The sequence below is a fragment of the Scomber japonicus genome, chromosome 7 (genome assembly GCF_027409825.1).
Source record: "Scomber japonicus isolate fScoJap1 chromosome 7, fScoJap1.pri, whole genome shotgun sequence".
NCBI lineage: Eukaryota > Metazoa > Chordata > Actinopteri > Scombriformes > Scombridae > Scomber > Scomber japonicus.
In genome coordinates, this window is record NC_070584.1 from 12,689,802 (window position 1) to 12,703,192 (window position 13,391).

Genomic DNA, 13,391 nt, shown 5'->3' on the forward strand with positions numbered 1-13,391 from the left:
CTAATACCTCATTCATCCATGAACCCATCTCTTCATTCATTCATTTATTCATCTGAGGGCCTTGAAAAAGAGCAGAGGCTAATCAGTTTCCTTGTCCTGGCTGGACATTAAAAGAAGCAGATCAAATCAAGAGAACGCGCCCTACATCCACAGAGAAAGATGCACCCACAGGGGAACCACCATCTGTCACCCTCGCTCTCCTGCACCTGCTTATGAGGTGTCACTCCCCCTCTAAGCCAACCTTTTGCTTGATGTCATACTAAAAGAGTAGGCGGCATGCTGGGCCTGCCTATGGGCTTCCTGCCTGCCTGTGCTTGGCATGTGCTATATGTCTGTCTCCTCCTTTCACTTAGTTAATGAGCTTGAAGATATTAGAGGTCAAACGGGTTTTATATCATAGCACACATACACATATGTTGCTTTTTCTTTCCGCACACACACACATACACACACACAAAAGGCGCATTATCTACTGACGTGCTGGCACTCAGACTTTTTATCTCCAAGACGCGCTTCTGACAGCATCTCCGTAGCGACGGGAAAACTCTACTTATGTTGTTGAGTTCCATTACAGTTGGGACACTCACTGCAATCACAATACACCATCAGTGGTGTACTGATGCACCAAAACCTATCGAGACTTGGAAAGCTCAGCTGGGACATTCCACCCGTAACAGCACCCAGTGCTTAAAGATCCATGATAGGTGGGGTATTCTGCATTGTAAAAAAAGACTAGGACAATAATTGTTTTAGGGATGTAGCTTTCCTGTGAAGCAGAAGAAAAGCAGAGAAGACAGACAGGGAATGTGAAAGGGAGAAGAGACAAGCACAATTTTGTGGGCTGGCTGTGTGAGGACAACAGCTTACTCTTGGTAGATGAAAACATAAAATTTAAACATGAAATATAACATATAACATGATCTGTTAGGGAAGCTGCTGTTCTTCTTATACCGCCCTGCAGTTTATACCTGAATATGTGCACCCGGTGACTGGATGCCCACAGTTTAAAACCAACCAACTGCCTCACAGCGAGCCGGCCAGCCTGATTTATTATCAGCTTCATCAGAAATTCCATCAAAGTCCAATGAAATATAACAAGTGGAAATTACACAGTGAAATGAGGGTTATCGTGAAAGTGATGATCCAAAGCACCTTAATAACTCATGAAAATATTATTGAGGGGGTTTATTACTGGTCAGTATGTCAGGAAGAGATTACTGAGTATTGTGTTCAGAAGTGTATAGTGTGTGCTCTGAAAAGGCCAGCTGTAGATTACTTGAGAATGTTGTCAAAGTTGTGACAAAGAGCGAAGACAACACAAACAGGTGGAGAACCTCGGAAAGGTCAGCCAGGGAATTTGTGAAAATACAGAGAAATGAAGACAGGCCGCTAATTGGCCAAGCTGTCTATCATACAGCATATGACAATACAATGCTGAATTCACAAAGAGTTGCAGCTTAACATTCAGGTAACAGTTAAAAACCTCCCACTACTGATATCAATATTACTACCAGGGAGTAATAGTTAATCTACAGAAATAGCACAATTACTTCTTGAAAAGGGCATTGCTTAATTACGTGTGAAATCATGTGAAAGCTCTGCAGTGTATTGAGTGATGAAAAGTGGAGGCATTTCCCACACATTCACCTTGACTCCGGTGCTTTCTGATAAGACTTACCACTTGGTTACGCACGCGGTGGTAGGGCTGGATGATAGGTAAACCCAGGGGTGTCACCCACTCCACAGTGTGTCCAGACTTGGAGATGAGCCTGGCGCTCTCTGTCAGCCAATCCTGTATTAGAAAGGATGCCAGTAGAGGTGAAGTGAGGGCACACATTGGATTCAAGAGCATACTCAGGACAAAAAAAAAATAGCACTTAACCAATCAAGAGAGTGAATATCTTCCTATTTGCTGTGTTTGTGTGTGCAGAGCAATTCTTTTTTGTGTTGTAGCTCAAATTCATGGAGCTGCAAACAGTTATTACAGACTCACTGAGGAACAGGTGAGGAGTTGTTGCTTACTCTAAAAACTGAGGGTGCAACTGTGCTGTTTGAATAAGCATCTAGCTCAGTTTGTCTCCAAGAATGGAAGCTGTATTTATGTCCCACAAGTGCCTCCTCACACTTAAAGGCACACAGAGAGCCGTAGGAAAGATAAATATGCCCTAGTAATTCGAGGTAGCAGTCTGGCCCAAAGCTGGCTCCATTCATCATCACTACATCTATTCACAGTCACAATAAAATGAAGATAGTACGAAAGCAAAGAAATAGGAGTTAGAGATTAATAGATGGCCACTGAGATTGACTGATCAATCCATTGATTGATATGAAGCAGACAGAGAGGGAGAGTGAGGAGTGGACAGAGAGTGGGAGTGCAGTTTGAACAGAATCAGAAGCAGCGTTGACAGAATAAATGGGAAACGTACAGGGAGTGTCAGAGAGGTCAGGGAATACAACGCCGAGGATTGATCAGCTACCTCTCTGTTGTTCATCCTTCAACTCAATGATGCAACACACGAGAGGATGTGACCTATTTAAAAGCAGCTGGTGCACACACGTACATGCGCATGAGCGTCGGGTCAGCACAGAGACATGATGGGAAGTGTGGATATTTCATCTCAGACTGGGTTGTCCCCACACATTCCCCAAAAGGATGAACACTCACAGTGGGTGGTGGTTCTATTAGCTTGCGGGACACCTCTCTGCCTGCGGAGATAATATATAACCCCCTACCGGTGCATGTCCTAAATTTATAAATGGAGCCTATGTGATGAATTGGTGCCGTTGCCGGGGTAATAGTGAAGTAAACCAGTCATTAAAACAAAAACAATTGCATCGTATATTCAGTAGTAGGTCAGCAGTAGTGGAAATGGAATGTATTCTATATTGTACCATTATGGAGATGGGATAAAAGTTTTAATACATGCATGAGTGCCTGTTATGTTATGTTAATGTCTGCTTATTTACACCTTAGAAGGAAATACTATTTAAAGCAAGGTATAGATTCTTGGGGGGGGGGGGGGGGGGGCAGCAGGAACTAGCATATTAAACAACATGTTTACTTAATGTAAATGGTGTTGTGTAATTAGTAACACACTAATATGTTGGATGAGATACTTTTATGTGTGTATTTGATGATATGCAGGTGTAATGAACTCACCTGGATCTCTCTGGTCCCTGTAAACATCTCCTTTAAGCCACTGAACACCATACGCACCAGGTAATTAGAAGCCTCCCATATATGCTCCTGGAAAACAAGACATGATTATGCTTGTGTATTCATTCACACAGTCACACACGCACTTTTCACCTTGACCAAAAAAGTATGAATTTTGTTTCACTTGTAATTTTTTTTTTTTTTTAAGTATAGTGCAAATGAATGAAATGAAAGATGTAGCAGAGCTGTATGAGAATAGTACATTTTTCATATCACTACAACAAAATGATGATCTCCTCCTTGGGAGGAGCTTCCGCATACCCCTTCCATCCCCCTGTAATCAGTCACAATTACACTTCCCCCCTAATTCCCTGTGTAAACAATTAGGGACATTATGCAGAAGTCATTGAGCGCAATCCTCCGGCTGTGAGATAGTAGATACACTGACAGCAGTATCATGTGGATGTCATCTATACAGACAATGAGATTAACTCCAACTATTGTAAGGAAATATATAGCTATTTGACAGATTATAAGCACTACAGAGCCGTAAGAAGATTAAATGCCTTCATTTTCCTGCCATGGTGTCATCCCACAGGATTGGTGTGTCCATCAGAGAGACAAATCATAGTGTAATAGTTTTGAACTAAAAATAGATCCATATCGGCTGTGTGCAGGATATCAAATATACTATTGTTTTATTATACTTATGGCCTTCCTGATATAACCATGAAATATTCAGTTTCACTACAATATGACTTTAAATAACTTGAGTAAACTAAACTGTTCCTGCTCCACTTAGCTCTTAATGTCAAGGGCAAAGTTGCTGAAATCCCATTGGGTGCACAATCAACTGTGATGAAATTACATGCAGTCACTATAAACTGTGTGATAAATGCACAGGCAGAAGACAATGTGGTAATGACATGCAGCCCCTCAGTTGGGAGGACCTTATACTTCATTATGAGTCCATGTGGGCTCATTGTGTATAAGAAGTGCCTCATATAGAGGAGATCCTGTGCTAAAAGGCCACTCTGTCTTCCCATGCTGACACCCTAAAAATAAAACTGTATGCAGTGTGAGGAACCCCCAACCCCACCCCCACCACTATCACAACCGCCAGCCTCTAACACTACTGTACCTTGGGGAACTCATCAATCTCCTTCAGTCTTTTCTCTATTTGGAGCCGTCCCCCGTAGCGTGTGACCCCGTACACCACAGTCATCACGGTCTGTTTGACCACCTTCCTGCTGATGAAGCCCTCCAGGACTTGAGCTATCTTCACGCCGTTTTCTGCATCCCGTGCTCTGAACTCCTCCACCTGAAACACATGGGAGCGTTGCATGTGGGCAGAAATGCTTAACACAGCCTCCAAGAACGCAACTGTTGTCACTTTTATTTACTGTACAATTTGTAATACTTGTAAGTAAACAAAGATTTATTTATCCAGGAAGCTTTCTATTTCACAAGCCTGATATAATCTACAGTATCGTCTAACAATAACTGCAATGCCCAGAGGTAAAAATACGACATTGAGATAATGTACTGCAGCGTATCGCTGACTGACAACTCCACAATATACTTTGCAGTTACAGACGCTACCCTTGGACAGCTTTGGCTTGAGACAGACTTTTCTTCCTCAGCACACTGATTCCTCCTTCCTGTGCAACACAACTAAAAGCAAATTGCGGATTCACAGCAAACTGGGGTCCTTGATTGCTTTTCATGCACATTTGCCCTTTGAGCAACTGGATATGGGAAGTAGTCTATTCTCACCACACTTTGATGCAAGGTATTAGAAACTTAGTACTATTGAATGCAAGACCTAAACTGACCAACTTAAAATATACTAGCAATGCTCAGTTCGTCACTTTCTGTCAGATCTAGTAAATTACCAGAAAAATAACAGCTGAGAAACTCCAGCCTGCATTGCAATTTTGTTGTGTTGTGTAACTTCAAGTCGTTGAAAGAAAGGGAACAAATCAGTGAAAACCAAGAACAACTCTGGTGCTGACCTGCTGCGCTACTCCGCTGTACACATCCTGGGGCTCATCACAGGGCATGAGGTTGACTGATGTGGCACCAATAACGTCTCTGCCTAGAGCGGCATAGTGCTGGAGACCATTACAGGAGCCGTCCTGGGAGGAGAAGGGGAGCAGAAGAGAAGGACAGATTAAAGCAGTGATGATGAGGAGGAGAGAACAGAGACAGAGACAGAATTACAGAGATGAGCACCAAATGGGAGAGGGCAGCACATGGACAGGAACAGGATAAAGAACAATTTAATGATTTAAAGGATGTTGAGGTGAAACACAAGCTAGTGAAGAGAGAGAGAAGAAAACTGAACTGAAAAAAAAAGATAAAGGGCAAGATGAATCACAGGAGCTCAGTGGGAAATGATTTGGTTGAATCTCGGTTCATAACAACATCTTCCACAGACACAGAGTGAATGTTACACTTCATGTGAGACTATCTAACCATCTCAGAGCGTCTTGAATTAAAGGCTTTGTTCTAACATCTGGACTGGATTTGTTCTGGGTTGTACACAATTAATTGATGATCCGTTATTTGTCATTCAAATTAACTGGTCAATTAAATCATTTTAGGTTTAACATTGCTAAACCTTAACTGCACACTGTCCTTTTACTTGCAATAAACTTGATAAAGGATGCAACATTTTGTTCCTTAGATGTTCATCAGGTAATACTGAGAAACAATACACATTTTAGGCAGATATAGCCAACACATCCGCAGGTGAAGCCAATCAGTCCCACAGTCTATATTTATTTATCCTATTAGAAGGAGCCCCTCACATCAAAGTTAGACATTCCATAATACATACTGAAACATCTCTATCAATTTATATATACATTGAATAACATAATTTAAATTAAATTAGTTTACCAAAACTCATCTTGTCCAGAATGACATCTCGAGAGGATTTTATGTAAAAAGCTAATGAAATGAAATCATGGCTTGTTCAATGAGGAGATCCTTTGCCTAAAGCACCCCAAAACACCTCACGCTGAAGCACCAGCAATAAAAATAACACATTCTCTGTCACATGCATAGCTACATCTTCTAAGCCCATTCAGGTTTTCTGCCTCACCCTGCATTGTTGTTGTTGCAAAATAAAGTAAAGTAAACTTTAATTATATGAATGTAATAATTTATGCTGTCCACTAGACTGAGCAGTTTATATGAGTGTAAGTGCATCTGGGCACTGGCGATGTCCCAGCATTCAGCCTGTCAGGCAAGATTAAAAAGCCCAGCATAAATATTGCAGTGTGTTGGCCCGATACTGAACTTTAAGTTCCACAACAATTTCATTTCAAATTTGGCTTCAGACTCCTTTTGATTCCTTCTGGCTGTTTGTTTCCTTATTTTACTTAATTAATCAGGGACAGTAGAAATTAATTAACATCAATATGATTTAAATTTGCCAGTTTTATCCTGAAGGGAAATTTTGTAGTCCCATACTAGGTTGAACTTAAAATATTCACTTAGTGAAAACCTTGGGGCTATTGTCTTTAAAATCAGCAGAGGTGAAGAGATGTTAAATTCACTACTATGTGCTCTCACATTTGTCTTTTTAAAATATGAAAGAAAGTTTGTATCTGAAGCCTAGAATCAGTGAATTATTGCCACTTGCATTACCTGCACTTTTATTAGTGCACTATAATTAACTTTAACGTACCTTTTTAAAATATTTTTTTAAGTATAACTAACAATCATTCAAAGCATTGATATGATATGTGTATCTTTAATGTAAAATAAATGAGTCATGTATTTAAGTGCAAATAAAAGCTACAATATAACACTGGTATTACCATGTTTCTTTAGTCAATTACACAAAACACAGATTATGCTTGAACCTGCAAATAACTGGATAGCTGACATTAGTGTGTTATACTATACTAAATATGCCCCCAACAGCAGCACTATTGTAGACAATGTGTCTGTTGCTTTGGTTTGTGTAAGAGAGGGTAGGGGTTTAAATGTTCAGTAAAGTACAGCTCAAGCTAAGGTCTGTTGTCTAAGATTAGTTCTACAGGTTTATGGCATTAAAATGGCCCCAGGCGGTCTTGGTTTGTTAACTTTGATGTGCCCTCTAAACCAGCACTATAAAACATGAATGAATGGCACATCTTATTTTTAGCAGGCTATAAACTAGAATTATGATTGGCTGAAGGTGTTTTCAGATTATTTTATTCTGTACATATGTAGACACTCAAGCTATAGGGGGAGTTTTCATAAAATATTAAACTGCATTTTGTCAAATCAATACTACTTCACTGAAACAGATTGACAGGACATAATGCTGACAGAGATCAAACAAGTCATTTTTATATGGCATTACAGCCTCTCGGATCACTACGGAATCCTGTAAACACCTAATTCTTGTAATTGTTTTGTGGTACCTGGTGAACAGGAAAATGAGAGATGAACTGTGTCGGATCGGGAGATCTCACAGCATCGGCTATCTCCATGCAGCACGCCAGAGCCTGCCAAGGCTCATCTGCATTCATCCACCACTTCTTACCCTGAGAAATACAAACACAAGCACAATATACATTATTCTGCATACATAAACATGGCCAAAAATCTTTTTTTACTGTGTTAGTCAGATATTTGACAGATATCTGTCACTGATTAAAATCAACCCACAGTTCACTCAAGTGAAAGAGAAAGGTGTTATCCTATAATCTGCATATTTCAGAAATTGAGAATAATAGTTCTATTTCATATACTTCACAACTTAGAAGCTCTAAAAAGAAATGCTATGCAGGACTATGATGCTATGGTTGAAAAGACCAACAAAGATTGACTGACATTGAGAGGGTTGTTAGCAGAATCCAGTATGTCCTCCATGATAGTGTTGGCGTACTCCAGTCTTCCCTGTAGTGAGCTCCTCTTCTTTAACCCTGTCAGATTGACTAAGTGGATCTTTAGCCAGTCTAGGCCCTTGGGACCGAGGGGCTTCCCCTCTGCAAACAAAAGGATGGCCCGAGTCACATCACTTCCCAGGTGATTAAAGTATGGAGGACAGGGGTAGGTACGTCCCCGGAAATCCATGTTGTGAGGGAACCAGAAGAGCTTATCTCTCATGTGATTGGCAATGGAGAGTTTATAAAGAGCATCCATACGTAAGCTGTGCATCTCACCGCATTTCTTTTTGGCATTGATCATCTCCCTTTTCATGGGGGCTTTCTCACTAGCGGTATAAGTGGGATCGTGGGGGTTGAAGTGAGGTATTTTGGGGGCCTCTGACATGGGAGGAGGGATGTCTAGTTTCTCACTACCACGATCATTGAAGATGGAGATAATAATATCTAGTAACGGTTTGTTGATCCTCCAGGCACAGTTACCCAGCTGGTTAAGAGAGTCTAGAACTGCATGGAGGTTCTGGCATTTGTCCAACAAAACATCATGTTGGGTGGCCCCATCCACTGTACGCATCAGCTTGGTAGGTGTCAGCAGGTAAGCTCCAAACTTGGCAGACGTCCAGGGAACAGGAGGGCACAGCATTGGAATCACGTAGGAGTCAAAGGTCAGCTTAGTCTCCATGGCCTCCTGCTGCATCTGAGTCAGGATGGGGTGGGGTTTGATGAAGCCGACCTAGAGGGTGAAAAACAGCAATGTGTGGGATCCAATTAGAAACACAGAAAAGATCGGCATGAAATATGGAGACTGATGTTTCAATTACTAAAAAATGTATTATGCTTTATCTACTTATTTTACAATCAGGTTAAGAATAATCATGACGTGTGGTGTGCAGAGTGTGGTTAATTTAATTCCTGACTGATATCAGTGTAATTTCGAAATAAATAGCAGTCGATTACACACAAATGTTTCTTGGCAATTTAAATCATAACTGACATGGACAAAAATGAACAAGCCCTTCACGTACATGTCTCAGTCCAAAACAACTGGGCTAATCTCATGTTTTCATTTATGTAATTCCTCCAGTTCTACAAATGCTCACCATTAAATGCCAGATGAATAAGGTAGTAACTGTATGTCCATAAACCTCCAAACTAAACTGGTTGTTATAACTTCATTTTAAGCAGTCGTAGCAGAGGGATGAATTACTATTTGTGGACTCACTGAGTCTACACAAGTTTCTTCCGAGCTGTGGCTTTGATGTGCAAGAATTATTGTGTTGCAGTTCTAACTTGACACACATACAAGACACAGGGCAAAGCATAAAGAGCACCTCAAGGAAGAAATACAGTAACCTGACAGAAAAATTAAACACCTCAGTTTTGCCTGCATGAGTCAGAATGCCACGCTGTGCTGTAAAATCATTAGGATGCTCCCCTGATGGGCTAACCTCCACAGATTAAAAAGAAAGGGGGAGAATAAAAAGAAAAGAAAAGGGCGGGGGGGGGGGGGGGGGGGGTGAAAAATTCACAAGAATAAAATGCTGCAATAGTCAATCCCTTGGTCAAAGTGCACTAAGTTCAAAAAGTAAAAAAAAAATTCTGACTTTTTCCTCTCTTTTTCGATTGACATGGTCGCCTCACCTTCCTGTTGGGTCCCATGGTAGTAAATCAGCGAGCCAATTAAAGGGACACTAAAAAAAGGGATTAGTCTGGAACCTATTCATCTTCCTCAACTGTTCCCGCTGCCAACTCACACAGGAGGGAAATAGTTTTATAATTCTCCCTCTTTGGAGCTTCACGCTGGATAGGAGGGTGCTCAAATGTACGAGGTCCAAAGTGAAGGTCATGTGTTTTCAGATATTTTCTTTGTTTCTGCTCCACTATGGTTCTTTCATTATTAACGAAAAAGTCAGCTTTAAAACATTTAAACTTCACTGGGGTCAATCTCTTAATCGTACTGTATGCACTTTTTAAAAAAGCCACAATGAATATGGTGATTTGATTTTACTGATGGAGAGTTTTCATAATGAACAGCTCACTGTGTTTTATTTTTAATCCTTTTGAATACTACCCACAATGCTACTGCAGTGTCCAGAGGATCCTTTTAACTCTAATCCTTGACCATTTTTTTCTGCATAAATCTCAGTTGAAAGGATCTTTATTGGTCAGGGTGAATGCTCAGGAATCCTGTTACCAGGTTATCAAAGGTATTCAAAATCTGGACCTGAAGGGTTTTATTAAGGAGTAAAAAGAACCCAGAGGACCTGTATTACTGCCTGCCCTGTACCCTGGCTTTGTGGCAAGACTGCTTTAACAGCATCACTACCATCCAGCCAACCATGTACTCTTTGATATCCCTTTGGAATAAGTTGGGCTTTGAAGGATTTGCACCTCCACTGTACCTGCCGGGTGCTGCGAAAGGTGTACATGTGGTAGAGGATGGGGATGCGCTTCCTGTCGAAGGCTGGGTTCAGGATGTCGCTATTAATTTTAAGGTTCTTGACCATTATATCCACCAAGTAAGTGCCCAGCTCCAGAGTTACTATAAATGGCCAGTGATTCTCGCCTCCATGCAGCGTGGGTCCTGAACAATGCTCTGTCTCTAGCTTACACCACTGCTCTCTGGGAAGGACATCATTAACCTGGAGGGAGAGGAACAGAGTTACAATCACACTAATAAAAAGGAAAACAATGTGAATTTGTATTATGATGTACATCAACATATTAAAAAAAAGTCACAATGACGTGCCACTATGTATCAGAATCAGTCAATGGCAGTAATAATCAATGAAACTGTCAATGTAGTCATGTGACCAATCCTGGTAAATCCATCATCAAATTTACAATCCGCCAAGGTGACAGCGCGCCTAGATATTAAAGGGAATGGGAGATGATCCTCTGATTTGTTATGCCCAAAATACGCCTATGATTAATGAGGGGACTTAAGTCCATCCCTTTTAGACCATGTGCCTGGCGCAGTGACCATTTTTCTGCTGTTAAAATAGCAAAGGTGGATTTGGACACGCCCCAAAGGCACTTGCGCCACTTGCTTCACGCCATGCGCTATAGATCGTTAAATTGGGGCCCTTAAACTTTGAGATTTGATTATGTATAGCACACACCTGAATCAAAAAACAATAATGCCTCTCACACTTTTCATTGTGACACATTTCTACTCACAGCTGTGCAAAAGAAATGATTGAACACACTGTTCAGATAAATTGACACAAGATTATTTTTTGTAAAAGTAGAAGTACATATAAAGAAAGCTGCAGCATGATGATGTCTCTACCTTGGTATCTTTGGCCAGCAGGTCTGTGTAAGAGTCATAAATGTTGCCCAACTTCTTCACCGTCTCATTTTTGTGCTTCTGTCGCACAGAGTACTTGGTGTACACCCGGTTGCCAAGATCCCTGCCCAAAGTCTTCAGTGACTCTCCACTGGTAGGCAGATTGGCAACACTCTGGACAAAAGAAGGACACAGTTCAAAAGGTCAAGTAGATGCCAATATTTGTGACACTCACATTTCAGGCTTTTGTCAGATCTGGTTTAGTTTAATGAAAAAGTGATCTTTCAGTCACAGGGGAAATCAAAGTGAAAACTATCTTTCCAGAATCAACACTGTATACTGTAACCTGTGCATTTGTCAAGCATGTTCCCCTTTGCTGCCAAAGATAAAGCCTGATACTCTTCAGCTGTCGTCACTGTTAACTACTTGATTTGTGTTTTGTGTTGTTTTGTGTTTTCTCCAATTGGTTGGGCAATGTCAAAAAAAGTAAAGTAGAGCTAAAAGTGACATCACTACATATCTTCATTTTTATGTTGTAGTAAAATAAAGCTAGCGTCAATCAAATGCTCTTAACTCAAAACACTGACAGGACTGCGTTTAATCTTAGCTGTATGGCATTTCATTGAGCGGTGGGCTGGGCTCGGTGGGTTGTATTACCTGTATCATGATGTCCACATACTCTCTATCCTCCAGCAGACAGAGGTAGGGATAAAGGTTAAGCTTGTAGTCTTTGATGTTGGTCTTAGCCAGGATCATCTTGCTCTCCCTCAGGGCTTGGAGGAGGATCTTCTGCCACTGTACCCGCTGCTCCGCCAGCAGCTCCCTCTAAAAAAGGACAACACAAGTGCTAGTTATCCATCTCATGGCAGTGACTGACTGCAGGAAACCCATAGAGCATGGAGAAATTAAATGACCACATATTGAATGAATCAAATGGAAAGTCATTATAATTTGTGCAGCACTAGATGGGGCCACCTCGTATTAGACACAAGTCATTGTGTAACACGCCTCTGCATTCTATTGAATGGGTAGGCTTGTTTGTCTGATGGCTCCAAATGAGAGAGAGTGAGAAAGAAAGACTATCCTAAGAGAAAAGACAACTGGGCTACAGACTTATTCATCTAAGACTTAAAAGAAAAGGAAAAACCTATTGCACTGTTCCCACAGAGTCTTGGCCCAGTAGAGGGGGCTGCAGTTGGGATATAATCAACATATCAATAAATAATCATCATTCATTAGTCAGATTCCAGCTGATTTGAGGTTAGAGGAAGATTTATACATTGGGTAAATACCCTTATTTGCTTTCTAATGGGAATGCTAATTAGGAAACTGGTTCCAGCAGGTGGCTAATTTAGCTTAGCATAAAGACTAGGAGTGGAGGAAAAGGCAAACATGGCTCAACAGGTTGTAGTTTCACAGTGAGTTACAATGTCAAAGTCAAGCTAGATGTTTCCCCCAGTCTCAAAGCTAAACTAAGCCTGTACAAACATCAGAGTGGTAAGGATCTTTTTTATCTAACTCTCTGCAAGAGAGCAAATCCCCACATTTCCCAAAATGTCAAAATGATCTGTTCAATCTAATGTGTTTTGAATGAGCGAGAAAAAATGTTGTTTAAGCCCGCAATCAGCACAAGTATTATCTTTATCATTATGTGCTGTTTCTGGTGCACTGTGATAAATTTTGTTTTTCATAATTAACATAAAGCAGCTATCAGGAAAATGTGCATCCATGGCTGCTGGGAGGTAAGCAGGTTTGTTCATGCCTGTGTGGAGGTATTGTGCCATGCATGCACACCTGGGTGGATATGCATTAATGTTCATTCTTCTGCTGAAAAGTTTTACCGAGTCTGACTAAAGAGACACAGACTGGATTGTAGATGGAGAGGTGACTCTGCCTTCTCTCCGGAGGCCTCCATTACAATACATTATTATTCTGCCCTGCCTGTCTGTAAATGCTTCCTGACCACCAGGGACTTTCAGCCTGCTCGCTTCCCACGTAGCCCATCTGCAGAGGCAGACAACCCAGGCTGGACTGTAAATGCCAGAGTTGGAAAGAAGGC

The 13,391-nt window shown here is 41.1% G+C and overlaps 1 protein-coding gene across 1 annotated transcript in view; it reads right to left on the reverse strand.

Annotated features, from left to right (window-relative positions):
- The window catches only part of polrmt (polymerase (RNA) mitochondrial (DNA directed)), a 44,106-nt gene that overhangs the window by 16,097 nt on the left and 14,618 nt on the right, over positions 1-13,391 (reverse strand). The window contains exons 7-15 of the mRNA XM_053321840.1: positions 11,990-12,157; positions 11,336-11,506; positions 10,446-10,685; positions 7,991-8,776; positions 7,579-7,701; positions 5,173-5,295; positions 4,299-4,478; positions 3,161-3,247; positions 1,679-1,792 (exon numbers count right to left, since the gene is read on the reverse strand). Of these exons, the coding sequence (XP_053177815.1) occupies positions 1,679-1,792; positions 3,161-3,247; positions 4,299-4,478; positions 5,173-5,295; positions 7,579-7,701; positions 7,991-8,776; positions 10,446-10,685; positions 11,336-11,506; positions 11,990-12,157 (1,992 nt within the window). The remainder of the gene's footprint in view (positions 1-1,678; positions 1,793-3,160; positions 3,248-4,298; positions 4,479-5,172; positions 5,296-7,578; positions 7,702-7,990; positions 8,777-10,445; positions 10,686-11,335; positions 11,507-11,989; positions 12,158-13,391) is intronic.